Genomic DNA, 19,714 nt, shown 5'->3' with positions numbered 1-19,714 from the left:
TGTAATAACTGGTAGGGTCAGTATTGGACATATTAACGTAAATTTGCAGGCTCAACACTTAAACACCATTTTGATTGGCAATAGATTACTGAGTGTCATTTACATTTAACTTAAGAGGAAAATATAAAATGCACCAGGGAAAATATTTTAGATTTTCCCTAGCATTAAGGTCTCAGGTTTTCAAATAAACAGATCTGATCATCTTATACACCCCTATTTACTGTACACACTTGAGATAAAATGCAATTATACTGAAGATATAACAGTTTTAGAAAGAGATTAATAGAAGTTTGAAAGAATCTGTTGCAGTTACTGTTTATTCTGATTTGCATCAGAAAAATACAGTAAATATGTAAATATTTTTGGGGTGGATTGAGTACATTTATGCATTTGCCTAATTAAATAGTTATTTGTGTAGATCAGCAGCTTGCTTGTATATGGGGAAAAGGTATCTGTCCCTATGAAGGGAGTGAAATATCGCTATCTTAACCAAACCAAAGTATGTTTTCACATTTGCACTATTTTTGTTTAAAACTAATTCTGTTTTTTGTAATATATTTTGTAAATGGAATGTCATTATTGCACTGTTTCTGTACCTGATTGTAACAGAAATATGAGTTTTTTGAGTTATGAAGATCTCTTCTGGGATTTAAAATACTTATACTCACAAACACTATTTACTAGAATTAATCTCATGCAAAGAACCAGTACAGAATTACTGTATACAGATTACTACAAAAAAAGGTTTATTTAAAAAATGTTTTAAAATGTCACAGCACCTAAAATAGTGACACATTTCCTAAAGAACTCATCAACAAAGAAATGAAATGGTCACTTAAAGTGAGACTTCTGTTAAATGTCCATCAACAGCTTTTATGCTTATGAGGGTCTCTGCCAAATGTGTGCTATCACAGTAAATGGAGGTCAAGTGTGTAAGCCAACTCTTTTTTTAGAAAAAAGTAATAAACAGCACAGAAACATTCATATATCTTGCTATTCTCATGGTATTACGCTGCCAGTCCCCGTGCAGTCTCCCTTAATTTGCTCTTTGAATCATAAAACATTGAGCCAAGGACAGTTTTCATCATCTAAAAAACTAAACAAAACCATAAACAGAATAAAATAAAGTGTTCAGATCATATCATTAGTGTACACTGGGAACGGGCTATTATTATTGTCATTCCCTTAGAATAATGAAATCATGTCACCCTAGTGATACTGGCAAATTAGACTTGTATAGCCTATTTAATATTTTAAAATAACTTCTATCTATTGCTAAAGGTAGCATTCTTTTTCTGAGAAAGAGAAACATATATATATAAATCCATCATGCATTGAGAGAAGAGAGCCTTAAGGCTCTATGATAAATTGTGCAGGGACATCTGTAGTTAACACTGCCTGGCAATTTTCATTGTAAGACCTTGTTTTCTGTTGCTTATAATTTTGCCAAACTTTAACTGTTCAGGGTGAAATTTTCCATGCTAGGTGTCTACCTCATGCTAAATATTTTTGGAAAAATTGAGCAAAAATGGTTTAGCCAAGTCTTAGAACAAAATTAGGAAAAATATATTGTTTTGTCTTTGTTAAAAAATCCTTACAACCATTTAATTGAGAAGTTGTAGTGCCTCTATTTTTTGAAACAGGGAATATAAATTTGTAGGAGGGGTCACTGGTACCAGGGATGTGTCTATTGCCATCCTCCTCAAAATTAGCTCAAATTTGGTCAAGCTATACGCCTCCAAAAATCTCAGCTCTCGTGTGCTCAGTAGAGCTTTGCTAGGGTTCAGCAGCTAAATTCTCTCTATACTGAGTATGCTGCAGTCCAGGGCTGCAGGGACTGAGTAGGCTATTCCCAGCAATTGCTCCTCCCAGCAGCTGGGGACTGCAGTAGCACTGGACATAGAAACTGAGCGCAAAGAGTCTTTCTTTCTGGTGTTCTCAGTGTTATCTTGCTGGGGCCCACGCAGCATGGAGAAAGAGGAAGCCTGACTGGAATGCTGTGTGATCTGAGCTTGGAGGGTGGCGAGGAGAATACTGGGACAAGGGGCCAGGAGTGTTGGGGGAGACTGGGACAAAGAACTTAGCATGGGGGAGGCTGGGATGTAGAGCCAAAGGACATAAGAAGGACTGTGACATGGTGCCAAGGGTAGTGGGACTTGGATTGGGATAATGAGCCAAAATGGGCAGGAGGAGAGACTAGGTCTAGAAAAAGGAGCCATGCAGGGTGGGAGATTGTGACTGGTATGAGAAGCTGTGGGAAGAACTGGGGCAAATAGCTAGGATGTGGTTGAGGGATTAGGGTGAGGAACCAGAGGGAGGGGACTGGCTTTGGAAAATAGGGATTGGATGTGGAACAATCCTGGGATGTAGATGAGAAATTGAAGAAAAGCAGGAGAGGAGCCTGAGACAAGGACAAGGTGGGGCCAGGTGAGGCTGTTTGTAGGACCTCAACCTCATTTGTTCCAGAAATAGGAAAGTGTGTAGTGATTGAGGTAAGGAATTATGGGAAGAAAAAGGATGGTTTTATGGTTAATGCAGATGAATACCATCCTGGAGAACTGGATTCTATTCTGGCCTCCACCATGAAGTTCATATGTGATACTAGTCAAGTCACTTTTAAGCCAAACTTTTCACAGGTGACCACTAACTTTGTGTTTCTTGTTTGCTGGATGCCTAACTTGAGATCCTGGGGTCTGATTTGCAGAAGTGCTTTGTACTCACAGATGCACCTTAAGTCAATGGAAGCTGTGTTTTAAACACATTAATTGCTATACAATGCTACATTTTCTGAAAAATCAGTGCATGGGCATCTTGAATTGGGCAACCCTAATTATTGTACACTTCTGACCTTAATGTCTATGTGCCTCAGCTCCCCACCTGTAAAATAAGTGTAGTTCCACCTCATCATCTCACAGGAGTATTATGAAAATAAATGCATTTAACATTTGTCAACACTTGGATATTATGGTGATGTGTCACCATAGAAAATCCCATAAGAAAATAAATAACTCTGTCTTCATAGAAGAATTTTAACTGTGTGCAGTAAAAAGCATGGGGCCACATATTGAATAATGAGGATAAAACAAAATATTGAATTCAGCAAGCACTGTTTATTTAGTCATCTGCACAGACAGACAATTACATTACACATGTCTAGCAAAATGAAATAAGCAGACATCCCTGAAACCTCTTAATTATCTTACTGGACTAGGAAAGTTTCTTCTTTCCATTATCACTGTCCAAGACAAGTTTCATATTAACTAATCAGTCCTATTCTGTTTTGCTCAGAGCATGGAGGTATTGTATTGTTGTCCAACATTCCTTCATTTAGGAGGTGATGAGAATTTCATTTACTCGGTCTGTCTTGTGTCATGCTCATCCCAATTTTAATTGTTCTGTAAGTGAAGGATTTGTGAGCATTTCTCAGTCTCTACCTAGTGCAGATACTGTCTCTGGAGAGTCTTTTTTACCCCATCTATCTATAGAAATACCTTCCTTTATATGTAAGTTTAGAAGGATTCGATTTTTGTTGTTATATATCAGTAAGTGTTGATTTCATCGTCCACACACACAGATGAAAAAATATTTCCATAAATAATAACTGAAATTTACAGATAGGCAAAGTAAGAAAAATGGTGTTTGAAAAATGTATTAGAGTTTGATTTAAGGATATTGATTTGTATATTTTGATTGTGATGTTGACAATTTGTGTTTTAATGATGATCAAACTTTAACATTTTTTAAGTTTTAACATCTACAGTCACTAAATAATTATTGTCTGACCCCCCATAATTTTTTGCAACCATGAAAATTTAAATAGATAAAAATTGGAGGAAAAAATGCTTACCCCATAATTTTGCAAACTGAAAATTTAAAATTGATAAATATCTAAAAAATGCTTAAAAATAAACATCAATAATACCTGTCAAAATTAACAAAAAAAAATTGAATTCTGTAAACCCTATTTCTATGTATATGGGCATTTTCAGCCAGAAGCATCCTAAAGCATTTCACAGTTTGTATATATAGAAGTTGCTCATCTAACACAGAAATATAGCCATCCAAAGGTGTTGTAACGATATGGTATAATTGCACCAACATCACTACATGACACTCGAGGACAGGAAGTAAAAAAAATTGAAGGTGAAATTTAAGATTACCCAAATGTATACATTGGACAGTTGCTAGAGAGGAGACTTGTACTTGTCTTCTCCTGGCAAATAATGTATATGCATAGAAGTACAATGGGTGAAATCCTGGTCCTGGAAGTCAATGGTAAACCTCCATTGACTTTACAAAGGCCAGGATTTTCTCCAAGATGTCCTGAAAGCCAAGTAGGGTCTTCCTACCTCCCATTGTCAATATTGTGCCATTTACTCTAACATTTGTGCACTGTATTAAATCAATTTTCATTATAAATTGCAGAAATACATGTGAGTGTATACATCAAGCCCAGAACTTCATGGAATCTTATTGAGATAGATATAGCTATAGATAGTTATAGGTTATCTCTCAGCTATATTGACTTTCATCATCCTCACTTCAGTGCTTTTTTGAAGCAGTTGAATGGTAGGGGAAGTCAAAAGATCATGAAGTCCAAAATGGCATATTTTATGCAGTAAGGACCAAGTGCAACTACCATTGACACCGGTGGAAAAATTCTATTTATTTTAATGGGAGTTGGATCACTCCCTAATTCCCAGTATTTTCTTTGACTTGGTGTTTTTAAGTGTGTTCAATAAACCTGCTTATGTGGTGCTATCAGTGCAAATAGAGGGCAATACGTTATTTTGAATGTGCCTTGATTTATTGACCTAAGAGTTGACTTTTGGTATAGTGGTGTAAGGCTGGAGAATGTACCAGTAGGACATCTTTTCCTGAACATTTGGATGGGGAGTGGAGCACATGGAGTACTTGCAGTAGAACTTGCAACACTGGAATCAGCAGCCGACAACGCAAATGCCCTGGGTAAAAAAAAGTTCAGTTTTCCTTTTTTGTGCTTAGTATTTCTCAGTACTGTTTAACTGTAATCAAACCTGGTCATACACAGCTGTGCTCCATGTATACAGTTCTTATTTTTCCATAAATGCTGAATAATGGGAAATAGGAGATTTGTAGGATTTGGGAAGTTCAACCTGTCTCCAAAAAATGGGTCACATGAGCTTGTCTTGCGAGGAAACAGCAGCAAATTTATTTATGTAAACTTGTGATTAGACCTAAAATAATAATTCATAGTGAATAAATTATTACATTATTTTTCCTCTCAACAAGGACACAGCTTACAATTTTCTCTCATTTATTTGTTTTTCATATTAATTTTCTGACTAATTCTGGCAAAATATTCTTCATCTGGAGGTTGTGCACAGTCAGTTCATTGTGAGTATTCAATATCTGAGATTTGAGCTGTGTTCTTCACTTTTGATTACACACCCAGACTGTTTTATATTTTTATGCTCATCCAACCAGGGAAGAGAGCTTTTACAACCAGGTTTCTGTTGCAAAACTTTACAAACTGAAAATTCACATTCTGTAAATATTTTCCAGTATTCACTTAAATTTCGTTATTTCCATGAACGTCCCTGGCAATAAACTCGTTTACCAGAATGTTCCCTAATAGCAAATATACCAGGAACGAACATAGTTGAAGGAATTTTATTTTAAAAATATCAAACAAATATTAATGAAAAACATTTTTGATTGCATAGCTCTGCTTATGATCACTGTTACGGGGTGAGGGGAAGTTTCGTTTTCATTATTGCTATCCCCAGCTTCCACTATGCAAAAAGTATAGTGAGAGCAGCAAAGTTGGCCCCAATGTAAAGTTCTCTGGAAGTACTGTGTCAAAGAATACAACTGTATTATAAAGGTGACCTACAAAGGACAAAATAAGTAAGTTCACACCCTTTTAATTTTTTTTACCTGAAAAAAAAATCCAGAATATCAGATCTTATCCCTCCATGTTTTTCTGGAGGAGTTCTTGAAGGGGAAGAAAACTGGAATGGGAATTGTCTTGATCCTCAATTGGAACCCTTCACAGAGAGATCTTTCCTCTCCACAGTTTTTTCAAGTGCTTAAGTTAAATAGGTATGAACAAAAACAAAAAGCAAAAATTGCCACATTGAAGGCAAAGAGTGTTTTAACCATTGACTTCATTGGGGTCAAGATTTCACTCCAGAGCTCTAAACATTTGGCTAAAAAATACCTTCCCCTCTCCATTGTTCATCACCATTTTTTCCTGTGCAGAAAAGGAGTATAAGAAGAGAAAAAGAGGGGAGGGAGGTAGCAGGAACAGGAAGGGGTGAATAGAAGGGGGAAGAAGGAAAAAGATGGAGAAAAAGAGAGTAGAAACATACCAGAGACAGAGCTAAAGAAAAGCTGACAGAAAGGATGGAGAGATAAAGACAGAATTTGTAAAAAGGAAGTTGAGGAATACATGGAAATTGTTGTATTGAACAAGATGTTGTGACAGAAAAGCCTTTTTTCTGTGTGCAAAATTCTTCCCTAGCTTCCTACCATGTGAATGTCACCTCTGGCTATAGTATAAGATGTCTATGAATTATTTCCAGTACTTAGAATGTATTAATTTCATTTTCAGTAGTTTTCCATGCAATTGTATTGTATGCTCTCCAGTTTCTGTAGTCTGCTATTGCTCTTCCATAATTAGCACCCATAGGAACATCTGAAAGGCCAGAAGAAAGAAAGGGGGTGGGGGAGTAGGTGGGGAATTGGACTGCAAAACTGTAACAGTGCACCAGCAAATTGCGAAAGCAGTAAATCTAAAGTACGTGCAAGTGTTGTGCTCGTTCACTGATGATTTAGAATCAGCTATGGCTCACTCGTGAGCTGGAAAAACTCATCTGAATTAATTTGAAAAAAGCGGCTGGAGGGCTATAAACCTGTCTTGAATACCTGTGCTGAACTTCCCTCTTTGTCTGTGCCCAGGTGTAAATGAAAAGTTGGCCTTTGTGAATCTTTCTTAAGAGAATTGATGAAAACAGAAACCAAACAACTTTTTTTTTAAAATGTGATTTTGTAGTTGGTGATTCTTTAATGTTGTTCTAAGGTAAATAATGTAATTAATCAAAAGGTGTCTGTTTGTTAAAGCAACTTTTTATATAGACTGAACAAAGTGGACTGTGTTTTAAGAGTTTGGCAAAATGTCACCAACAAATAAAAGACATGGCTGTTTCATCTTCTCTAGGCCAGGTCCTGAAGGAGAGTGTCCTGGACCCAGAATACAATACAAAATATGCGAGAATCCTTCTTGTCCAGCTGGAATGCCTACGTTCAGGGACTGGCAATGTCAGGCCTTCGGTGTCAGACCTTCATATCAGAAGCATGTATTCCAGTGGCAGGCTGTTATAGATGAAGGTAAAAGTAAACTATAACCCAATTAATTTGTGATGTGGTTCTATGTTGTAGATCCAGTAGCATTAATGTTCACATAGCAGTGTAAAAAAAGAAAATTATACTTCATCAGGCTCAAGCTTTAAAATAAGTTTATTATTGAATCATTTTAATTTTACTGCTCACATCATGCTAGTGGCAGTTTCATGTATGTCCAGAGTCTGTTGTCTCATCTTTATACTGAATTTTGACCTACACAGTGAACACATCTGCCATAAAATTAAATATCAATAGGGCAAATGCAAAAATAAATAGTTTAAAGTCTTTCATAAGCACACATTTCTAGAGGAACATCATCAAGATGTTAAAACTTACACATCTAGTTATGCAGTTGGAGAGAGTGCAGATACAGTAGCTGGCATTGATTTCAGAGAAATGGAGAAGCATGGCTTTAACATTTAGATACTTCAGATATCCTATGCTGGATTTGGCAGAAGCCCATGTCTAATGCATATCTTGGACTTGGGTCTGTTTCTTATAAATCTAGACAGCAACTATTTGCCAAGTTCTAGCATATTGCATGGATTGCTACAATGTAACAGTATTGCTTATTACCTTGAAGTGTGCAGTCACCAAGGAAAGAGTGATATCAAATGTTTATGATATCTGTAAAGCTAAAGTTAGCACAAAATATTGACAGTTTTGAGAAGAAAAATATGCTGCCAGAGTCCGTGCTAGGAATGAGAACAATAACTGCTATTACACTGAATTTCCTTTAAATTGTCACATTGTATTTTCTTCAAAGAAAGTAATACAAGGAATTGAGTTACAAAAGCCATTTTTAAAATAATCAAAATTATAGCAACTGTTGATAAAGATAAAGATATGACTTACTAATGCAAGTTATTATGTATTAAAACTCATTCTGTGCTGTGAGATCACTTAGAAATGCTTCATTGCAATTATAATGCAGTAATAATCCATCTCAGAAATAATTATTTACCTACATCTTAAAAAAACAAAAACCTGTTTGTTTTCCTAAGTGCCGAAGTTCTGAGGTGTCACACACAAATTTATTCTGATGAATTGTTTGCTCAAAGGTGACTGTTAAAGCTTGCCAAGAGCAAAGCATCTCCTGCAGTGAGCTTTTTGCTAGTCCTTTAACAGTTAAGAAACGTTAAACTCAAAATTTAGCTGCATGAGCCTTTAAATTTCACAACAAAAATAATTGGTTTGTCACACTGCTTAACTGAAGATACTGTCTGAGGGTTAGGTCCAGGCCCAAGGCTCTTGGTTAGGACTGAGGAGCTCCTAACCTTTCCAGCTTCAGCCTGAATTCCCCCTTAGAAGAAGCAGGCAAGCCTTCTTATTTATCCTGGTGGTTTCTGATTGGCTACGGCCTCTTTCTAGCCACTGGAGGACCGAATCTTGTTGGTACCCAGGCCTGAGCGGCTTTTCTAAACGGGAGGGTATCAGAGCAGCAACGTCTCCAATAAAGGCTGAGAAATCCTGGTACACCCTGTCGCAGTGACATTTGTGACATTGGGCTTTCCAAAGTCAAAGTTGATGGCTATCAATTAATTTTCATTAAGCGTACACATTGATTAACACTCAAGGGAGGAACTCTACTACTTAGTATATTTTTTAAAATCCCTGTTGTAGAAACAAATCTTTCCTTACGTTATTTCTAAAACATAAGATGGAGCCTGGTGTACATTTTCTGACAAAGATTCCCATTACTGCTGGGGTCACAAATCTTGTCAGTCTTCAGCCACAGTTGTGCCAAGTGGGAAAGTAAGGGGAAGTGAATGCCCTCCCCAAGGTTTTCAGAATTGGCTTAACGTTCTGTAGTGTTGGGGAGCAATAGCCCAACCACCTTTAAGCAGTGGTGCTGTACTAAATCAGAACGGCTGCTGCTGGAGCAGTCTGGAGCATCACTCTAGCTGTGTGATAGCAATGCCACTGACATTTGATCCAGCCATCCCTCTGTGCAGACAAAGGGGCAGCCTAGCCAAATCTCAGTACGTGACAATGGAGACCTGGCACATGGACCACAACGCCCCTCAAATTTCGCCCAGGCACCCTTCCATCCAGACAATGGGACAGCTGGACCAAATAGTGTTGGAAATGGGCATGCAGCAGAGTGCTGTGGAGTCCCTCAAGAATTCGAGTCCTGGCAACACCTGCTCATGCACTGTGTGGGTAAGAAAGAGGGTAAACTTTCTGGCCCAGGGAAATTAGGGTTCAGGGAGGCGAGCAGGGACCTGAATGGGGTCATTACCAGGAGGAGGGACCAAAATTCCCTCCTCCCCGCTAAGAAATATCTAAATTGGTGCCACTGTTCATTAGAATCATAGAATATTAGGATTGGAAGTGATCTCAGGAGGTCATCTAGTCAATCCCCTGCTCAAACCAGGATCAACCCCAACTAAATCATCCCAGCCAGAGCTTTGTTCAGCCAGGTGCTCAGAAATACCAGTTTTAATTAAACTCTACACCTTCGAATGTAATTCAAGTTTACTTACATTACCTGTGTTTCTCATTATGTGAGCAAAAGACATGCAGCTTTTTGAAAGAATTGTACATATCTGCAATGGGATTCAAAAAATTTAACATTTGCATATGATGCACTAATTGGCAGAGGGGTACTAGGTGTGACTGGTTTCCCCGCCAGCATACATTAAAGAAAGAATAAATGAGATAACATTTTTAGATAAAAACAATTTAATTGGATACATGTTATTTGTGTGTTCATAAATACCTTTAAACACAAGACATGCAAGATCTTTTGTCACCTTCTCAGTTGGGGAGCAAGCAGTTTGTGAACAATGGCTTCTTCTAATTGGAATCTCTATAGTATGGAAGGATCTTCATCCGTATGCTATACCCTTGTCCAGGATCCAAGTTTGTTTGTTGAAGATGGTCATGGCACCCCACCTGCACTGTATAATATGATGTTTATATTGTATATATGCATGTATATATGGTGGCCTGGTACCTTGCCCAGGCCAGCATAAAGTAAGGGAGCAGTTTGCCGCAGGCCCCATAGTCAAAGAATCCCCTTTATTTTGGAAGAAGAGAAATGGTAAAAATAATAAATATAGGACTAAAGGCAAGTTATAATTTGGAATCATGGGGTCTTGTTTTAATTTAAATTACAAGTCACAATTCTCCAGTCAGAAAATGAAGAGGGGTGCAAGTGTCAAAAAGAGAAATGGCACTGAACAGAAAAAGAAATGAATACATAAATATGTATGAAAAAGAAATGAATGCATAAATACATATAAAAAAGTGGTATCCGATAGTTCATTTACTGTGTGTCGCTCACAGGAGTCCCATTTCATTTCAAATAAGGGTCATTATCCCTTTTCATTTCTTATCTTCTATGTTTTTAATGTGTTAATTCACTCAACAGGTGTATTTGACTCACAAATAAAACACAGTGCCTATAAAGTCAGCATTATATGTTAAATCAAAAGCTTGAAATAGGTTCTTGAAGCTGATTAACATATCAGATATAGCTTTTGCATCATAAGCACTATTGAATTATTAAGTGTAATTTAAAGATTGGACTGAACACATGGAGAGTGAAGACACACCACATAAGAACATGGGCTTAAGCACCAGGCTGTAACTTTACTGAACTAAATTCTAAAAAACTAAACCAAAATCTTGCTAAGCAAAACTGTGTTCCACTGTAGGTCTTTCATGGCTTTACATCATAACAAGAGGTCCGACCCCCTTGGCTTAACCCCATAAGTAACTGAAGGATGTAGTCATCTGTTGAGATCCCTTTCACATTCTCCCCTCTCATGCAAGGAAATGAGGGTAGAGATGAGGGAGGCATACTAGATGACGGATCTTTGCTAGATGTAAGAGACCTCATCATCCTCCACAAAACCCAAATTTGCCGGACACCTCATAGAACCTGTGTTCAGGTTTAGAAACTGGCCAATTGACACCTACCATAACCCTGCACTGGGTCCCATTGAAAGCTCCAACAAAGGTCCTATGCACCCAAGTAGGCCTCCTGAGTTCTGTGGAGAAGTGAAAAAACCCTCCGAGCAATGGCCAGTTCTGTCCTGATGGAAAATTCCTTTCTGCACCTCTGCGGGTTTGATCAGGTTATGCCCAAGGTATAACAGGAGATCCAGTTCTAACACACTCACATTCATTAACTCACAGGGATGCGTGGCAGTTGATAGCGTGACTATCTTTGCTGGCTCCCAAGTACAAAGAGGGGCCTTGTGTATTGGGAGGAGGAAGACAGGCCAACAACCCATCCTGGATAGCCATCACCCCTAAATCAGCCAATCAGGAATTGATGCAAGTGCCCTGTTCTATCCCAAGCACTACCTCACCCTCAGTCTCTCCCCTCCCCTCCAGGCTGAATGTAGCCACACAGGTTGAGGAAAGGGAAAGATTTTCCCCTCACCTAGGCAGCAAAAGGGAGTCTCTGCCAGTCCAGTCAAACCACCCTCCCCACTGAAACTGGAAGGCAATTTAAACTTTAAATATCAGAATTATATGTATTTCAGTAAGTGGAAAGCTGTCATTTGATAATCTAAATGTAATTCAAGGAGTTGGCTCTGGATCAGTAAAGTCCCATGTGGCTTGCATCATCATGACTGCTCAAGAGATATTACTCAGTGGAGACCCTTTGGTTCTGGAATTTAATCTCAGTGGATCAGCCAGAGCCAGATTCTCTTGGCCTTTGGGGCTTGGTGAATGCTCCATCTCTTTGATTTTTGTCTGAGGATACTGATTACCAAGTTTAATAGTGAATATCATCCTGCAAATATTGATAATGGTCAACAAGTTATGCTTGCTATATTTAATATTGTTCAGAATACAGACATTGTGCAATGGTGTATTTATCAATAAAAAGTAATAAGTGACTGTATAGTCCTTTCTAGATTTTGCATATGAATCTAAATTCTATCAATGTAATAATTACTGCAGACAAAATCCTGGTTCCAGTTCACAGCTCCCCCCAAAAGGCTGCACCTTTGGTAGTTCTGTGGTGGTAAGGGGAAGGATGGATTCTTCCTTCGGTTTGCAGAGTGGAAGCAGAGATTCTATCTGCCACAAAGCCTCAAGGCTGCAGTAGACTCTGCTGCTGCTGCTTCTCATAGCATGGAAGGTATCTAGGCAATGATCCAAGAAGTCCTGGATTCAACCTCCCCATTCCTTCTTCACTGTCAACCTGATGAAGAGCTGTGCTTCATGATACATGACTGGTATGGACTTCTTCAACTGGGAAAATTAACAAATAAGAAAAAGCCTGATTCTGCCACCCTTCTGCTGAACAGTACCTCACTTATGGAGTAGTCCTCACAGGATTAGGTGCTACAGAAGTAAGATTCATGAACTGAGAAGGCAATTAGGGTGTTTGAGTACGTTAAGGTTCTAGCTACCTTTTTCCAAATTAGTATTGGATAAATTATATGAGAGTTTTGAAATGGATAATTGTGAAGAGAGAATAAATTTTATTTAAAAATAGAAAAGGGCAGATAGGACTTTTAATATTAAACCAGTTTTTGAGGTTTTGCGTGGTACCTGTTGTGCAGAACTATACTGGACTGCAAAATAGTGATGACAGAATGAGGAGGAAGAGCTAAGCCGGCCTCTTTATCTTGTTGCAGCCAAGTATGTCTCCTTTTATGCCTCCATCAACCTAACAAAATTTTGTTGTGTTCTTTCTTTTTGTCTGCTCTTGTTTAGTTTCTAAAAGAAAGTATATGAAGGTAATACTTGAAGCAAATAATTATGTCTTGATAAGATATTCATTTAAAAAATGCTGATACATGGTCTCCATGAGAGAGTCAGTATTCAGTGACATTGCTAAAAAAATGTAAAGGGGTGACAAGTTTAATGCAAATACACTTTCTGTTTTGACAGAGATGTGAACCCTTGATATCTGATAAAGCCATTCACGAAGTCAAAGGGAAAGGCCACTGAGATTCTATCTGGAAGTCAGTATAGTACAGAGACAGATAGTTCATGTGACTAAGTGAAATTTATTTTAAAGCCAGATTTGTAATTACATTTGTCAAAATGTCTGCAAACAGTTTGGGAGTAAAATCAAAAAGTTAATTGCAAACATAAAGATATTATGAACATGTTCTTCAATTTTTTGTTCCATTTCGTCAATGGACCGGGTTGTTAAATCTTTTGTTATCTTTGATTGCTTTGGCAATAGATAGAGCAAACTGCATTATGTGTAAAGCTGTTGTGTTTGTGAAAAGCAGCCTTTTGGTAAGATAATTTTTTAGGCCTTTTAGTGTTAAAAAAAATCAATTTCCACAATTATTCATACAGTATTTTCCTCAGGGGCGTGTAAAATAATTAAGGGATCCCCTTGCTTATTCTGATAGGAGAAAAGTGTTCTCAGGTCTCTAAATGTGTGCGTGTGTTGGGAGCATTGTCCTTTTTTAAAAATAAATGCTTTTTTTTTACCTGCATCGTTAGAAAATCTGGAATGTATTAAGTTCCTTTTTTAACCAGTATTTATGATCTGTCAGAAGTATTGCAAAATAAAAGTATAGATTATAACCAAAATATTAGACTGCTGTAATGTGCATATTCTTCTAGTTGTAGCAGTGAACATGATGTGAGTATTATGTACACTGAAGTTTTTAATACAATTGTTTTCTAACAGGAAAAAGAGCAGTAGTTTACCAAATAAAAGAAAGATTCAGTATCTTTTATTCATTTGTTTTAAATAAAATAAAATAAGTTTGTAATAATTAATATCTATTAATGTAATGAAGAAAGCTGGACACCTCCACCAAAATCACTGGTTTAGAAGAATTTTGCTTTTATTAAATCAGTTTTACGAACTTGGAATTTTTTTCACCAATTTCTATTATAGAAAAGCCTTGTGCATTATTTTGTTCCCCTGTTGGAAAGGATCAGCCTATTCTTCTAACAGAAAAGGTGATGGATGGGACTTCTTGTGGCCAGCATGGATTAGATATCTGCGCAGATGGTAGATGCCAGGTATAAATCAATTCTTTAGAGTCAGATTTTAATATACTGTAAACATGTGTTCATTCTGATAGAATATTGCAAAAGAAATGTCCAGAGCTGGATTGCTGCCTTCCTCTGATATCTCCATATAACATGTAATATTTTAAATTCATTTAACTAATTACAATACATTATATGGAGCAGCACTTGAAGGACTAGCTGGGGTTGTGGTGGCACAGAAAATGTGTACATTCAGATGAGCAGATCTTTAAAAACACATAGTGGGCGTGAGGCAATAAATGATTGATTTTCATATTTCTGGAGAGGGGCTCAGCTTTCAAAAGCATGGGAAGCACTGATCTTGAGTGTGCATGTGTATTTAGTTCAGCCTGATTTCCAGAAATACAGAATTATAGGTTAAGATAAATGATAACTTTTGGGCCTGAATCATGTACAGTAGAAGCTCAATGCGAATTCTGTGCATGTTACTAAAAGTGCCTTAAAGTTGCCATCCAGTTTCACTTTGTACAAGGAAGTTTGTATCTCTCTGACTGCTCTTTCCTTGTCTCGTGTGGTTCCTTCCCACTTAATTATTGGAAATACAGCCTTCAAATAGCCCTACACGACTCAGTCGTTGTCTTTACTTCAATGAGTGAGACCTTTTCATAGGTATCTTCTAAACCCTATTCCACATCAGGGTGTGTCTAAATTAGGATAAAAAGAGATTGTTAAAAGTATTAACTGAAAGTTTTAATCAACACATTATAAAATCTATTGTAAATGTGGCAAATTGTATTTTAATGTGTAGGTTTTGTTGTTTAATGTGTAGGTTCTAATGTGTTAATTCAAACACTTTAGCTAATAGACTTTAAAAATGCCCTTGTTATCCTAATCTAGACATATGGTAGGGAAGATAGGATTTTCAGTTGGGAGCTGTATGCCTAATCTGTTACTTTCCTCTTTAATTTCAAGGAACTATAATGGAGAAATACAATAACAATCATCATGTACTTGAACATGAACAGATTTTCAGTTCACAGTAATTTCTCTTTTTATGGAATTATTTAATTTCTAGTTACTTTGCTTTTGCCTTGATGATTTATGAGGAGGAGTGGAGGTTTTGTTGGTTTCACTGGATGAGTGCACCTATACTAATACAATTAATTCTGATTATGCTGCGATCGCTACGCTTTTTACATAAGAACAACATATGGTATTCAGTGTAATCTGTTTTGTGTTACTAAATTAGCAATGATGTTTCTGAATAGAAATAAACATGGCAGAGTAATTTGTGTACTGCTAGAATAAATGCTTCTTGTTTTAAGCTAAGTATTTGTGCTGATAGCCTTTAAATAAAACATCAATAAGGATTACATTTCCAAGTACATAATATAAATTCCAGATACTTGCACGTTTCTTTTCATGTAGTAAACTAGCACAGTAAATGATTTCGCAGCAGACTTTGCCTGGGCTTATGTGGTGGCATATTATATACTGAGGAGCCCAAGGAACTTTCCTGGCTCTGCACAGCTAGTGTAAGCACCAGATACAGCTACTGACTCTGTGATCAGGTAAACATACAACCCGCAGAGTAGCACGGTGTCACAAAGGTGAAGGGGCAGGGCAAGGAGGAGGCTGGGACATTGCTCCACCCTGTTTGCACCAGCTAACAGAACTGGCCAGTCACATGCGTGGGGCAGGGGTTTATTAGTCAGCTGCATGTACCTTCAAAAGGGGTGAGGCAAGTTGTCATCAGGAATGTTTTCTGGTGCTCTCCCTGTGGTGGGATACAGTATCCAACCCTTAATTACAATAATGGGTTTATTTTTCTCCACAGAAATTTGGCTGTGATGGAATATTAGGATCTCTAGCACGGGAAGATCATTGTGGTGTGTGCAATGGTAATGGAAAATCATGCAAAGTTATTAAAGGCGATTTTAACCATACTAGAGGAGCAGGTATATCTGTTTATTTTTTTACTTAAACCATGCCGTGTTTTGATGAAATTGAGTGTTTAACAAACCCCACTTCAGATTTTTGACATACAATACATTTATTTACAGTTCTTGAGAATAAATGTTTATCCAGATTACGATACATCACCTACATCAAGGTCTTTAAGCAAAAGAGGAAACAAATATAAAGGAAAAATATCCAAAGAAAATTTCTTATGCTGTGTCATAACACAAGTATAAAATTGTAAATAATATCATAAGTGTGAATGGTATTTCTGAAATGTTTTAGAAGCTAAGGTCTTGATTTTACTCTCAAGTCAGTCTTCCATGGAGCTGAATGGGATGACTCATACACATAAGTGTTTGCAGAAACGGGGTCTAAATTTATAAAGTTGTTTATCTTTTGCTGAATCTAGAAGCATACATATTTGGAACAATCCTTTTATCTGAAAGTACATTTGACAGACCATTATTTCAGCTGCAAAATATTTGGGTGTAGGTATGATTTCAGCTTCTTTCTAAGAAAATTTGCAAAAATTTCAAGATAGCAAGTAGATTGTTTAGCACAAAATAATACAATGAGAAGCAGACAGTAAATGTTTGAAAAACTGAGATTTCAGTGCAATCTAGACTAAACTAAACAGTGCTTTAGAAAATAAAATTGGACACAGCCTTCAGATACTTGAATTTAGCCCTTTCTGAGGCTGGAGGTAATATAGGACAGGGAAAACTGAAACACAAACAAGTCTGAAGGCTAGGAACATATAAAGAAAGAAAGGCTAAGTTTCAGTTATAGATCAGAGTTTGAATCTACAAAGCTACAGAGTACGTGGCTGACCACATCAATCAAAATCAGTCAACTCACATTTATAACAGAGAGAAATATCAAAATGTATTGCAGGATTTCATGTTAGGAATATAATGTAGTGGTGCCAATCAACATTTAAGCATGACTGTGTGAGAAGATGTTTTCCTACTTCAGAACCTGAAATTTAAATTGTTGAGAGAAATTTTAATTAACTTTTAAAGAATTTTTAAAAATATAATACTGCATTGAAATTGCATAATTTTATGTCAGCTATAGGATATCAGGCATAATGATGTCAATAATCAGTAATATAATTTCATATTACAACTATATTTACAAAATTAAAGGTCATATTTTATTATCCATTCTGTGAGGTATGTCTAGGGGTTTTTAAAGTCTGGGTTCATAAATAAAATTTCTGGTTAGATGTAGCTTTGCACCTATAACTAGTTTCCTGCACTGCCTTTTAACCATTTTTTAATTTAAAGGAGCTGACTCAGCAACATTTTAAGAAATCCTACTTTCTTATTAACTGAAAAAGTAACTTAAAAGTTCACCAAGTTATCAATAAGCAGATCTGAAAGCAAAAATCTATTTAGGAATAAGGACTGAGTTTGGGAAAGCAACAAAAGAGATCTAGTAACAACAATGAATGTATTTTGTTAATTTTTTAAAAAAGCGTTATACATCAGAATTATACATGCCACATAATGTTGGAATTCCATCATGCGCTTCAGGTGCCTGCAATGAAAGTGCACTCTATTTATCTTGAGCCAGTTTCATCCCTGTGGTTTCTGCCCCCAGAATTTCTTGAAGGAATAGCGCCTTATTGCTTATTGAATAGCAGTTGGCTGTAGATCATTGTATATATTATATATAACACATATGTTGAAGCAAGAGGAAGACCAAGGGCAGGGTAGGCCCATTGTTTAAAGAGGGGGGAACAATAACAGAAAATACGGAAATGGCAGAATGCTAAATGACTTTTTTGTTTCAGTTTTCACCAAAAAGTTTAGAAACAAATGGACATCTAACTTAATGAATGCCAGTGAAAATGAGTGGATCGGAGGCTAAAATAGGGAAAGAGCAAGTTAAAAATTACTTAGACAACACAGACTAACACGGTTACCCTCTGGAATTAGACAAGATAGATGTCTTCAAATCACCAGGGCCTAATGAAATACATCCTAGAATACTCAAGGAGCTGACTGAGGAGATATCTGAGCCACTAGCAATTATCTTTGAAAAGTCATGGAAGACGGGAGAGATTCCAGAATACTGGAAAAGGGCAAATATAGTGCCAATCTATTAAAAGGGAAATAAGGACAACCCGTTCCCAGAGAGTACTTATCAGTGGTTCACAGTCATACTGGAAGGGCATATTGAGTGGGGTCCCACAGGGATCAGTTCTGGGTTCAGTTCTGTTCAATATCTTCATCAGTGATTTAGATATTACCATAGAGAATACACTTTAAAAGTTTGTGGATGATACCAAGCTGGGAAGGGTTGCAAGTGCTTTGGAGAATAGGATTAAAATTCAAAATTATCTGGGCAAACTGGAGAAATGGTCTGAAGTAAGTAGGATGAAATTCAATAAAGACAAATGCAAAGTACTCCACTTCGGAAGGAATAATAAGTTGCACACATACAAAATGGGAAATGACTGCTGAGGAAGGAGTACTGCAGAAAGGGATCTGGGCGCCATAGTGGATCACAAGCTGAATAGGAGTTAAAAAACTGTTGCCAAAAAAAGCAAACCTCATTCTGGGATGTAGTAGCAGGAGTGTTGTAAGCAAGACATGAGAAGTAATTCTTCCATTCTACTCTGCATTAATTAAGCTTCATCTGAAGTAGATTGTGCAGTTCTGGGTGTCACATTTCAGGAAAGATGTGGACAAATTGGAGAAAGTCCAAAGAAGAGCAACAAAAATGATGAAAGGTCTAAAAAACATGATCTATGATGGAAGATTGAAAAAAATGGGCTTGTTTAATCTGGAGAAGAAAAGACTGAAGGAGAACATAATAGTTTTAAAGTACATAAAAGGTTATAAAGAAGAGGGAGAAAATTATTCTTTTTAAAGTCTGAGGATAGGACAAGAAGCAATAGGCTTAAATTGCAGCAAGGGCGGTTTAGGTTAGACATTAGGAAGAGCTTCCTAATTGTCAGGATATTTAAGTGCTGGAAAAAATTTCCAAGGGAGATTGTGGAATTTCCATTACTGGAGATTTTTAAGAGCAGGTTAGACAAACTTTGGTCAGGGATGGTTTAGATAACACTTAGTCCTGCCTTGAATGCAGGGGGCTGAACTAGAAGACTTCTCGAGGTCCCTTCCAGTCCTACACTTCTATAATTCTATACACGGATATTTGTGTGTTTTTAATGTTTTAGAGTTTTTAATGAGGCTGTCAGGAAACCTAGGAGCCCCATCTCCTTATCTCACGAAGTGGAGAGAGAATAAGCCTTGTGCAATTAATCTTGGAAGTATTTTTTCTAATTAAGAACACAAAGGAATATACTCTATCATTGTTTTTGGGCCTGTTTCAATGAGGTGTTAGACTGCCTGGGAGTTAAGGATGCTTCTGAGACTATTCACAGACTTAAAGTAAGGCTCATACTAAAGTAATACCTTGC

General features: G+C 37.0%; 1 protein-coding gene across 1 annotated transcript in view; it reads left to right on the top strand.

Annotated features, from left to right (window-relative positions):
* ADAMTS19 (ADAM metallopeptidase with thrombospondin type 1 motif 19) overlaps nucleotides 1-19,714 on the top strand; it is a 246,485-nt gene that overhangs the window by 167,680 nt on the left and 59,091 nt on the right. The window contains exons 12-15 of the mRNA XM_067568938.1: nucleotides 4,838-4,968; nucleotides 7,202-7,371; nucleotides 14,222-14,349; nucleotides 16,157-16,277. Of these exons, the coding sequence (XP_067425039.1) occupies nucleotides 4,838-4,968; nucleotides 7,202-7,371; nucleotides 14,222-14,349; nucleotides 16,157-16,277 (550 nt within the window). The remainder of the gene's footprint in view (nucleotides 1-4,837; nucleotides 4,969-7,201; nucleotides 7,372-14,221; nucleotides 14,350-16,156; nucleotides 16,278-19,714) is intronic.

Source organism: Emydura macquarii, unplaced genomic scaffold (genome assembly GCF_026122565.2).
Source record: "Emydura macquarii macquarii isolate MOO-44397 ecotype Brisbane River unplaced genomic scaffold, CSIRO-AGI_Emac_v2 contig_2897, whole genome shotgun sequence".
NCBI lineage: Eukaryota > Metazoa > Chordata > Testudines > Chelidae > Emydura > Emydura macquarii.
The sequence above is the reverse complement of the archived record's forward strand: the minus strand, read 5'-3'. Positions and strand labels throughout refer to the sequence as shown.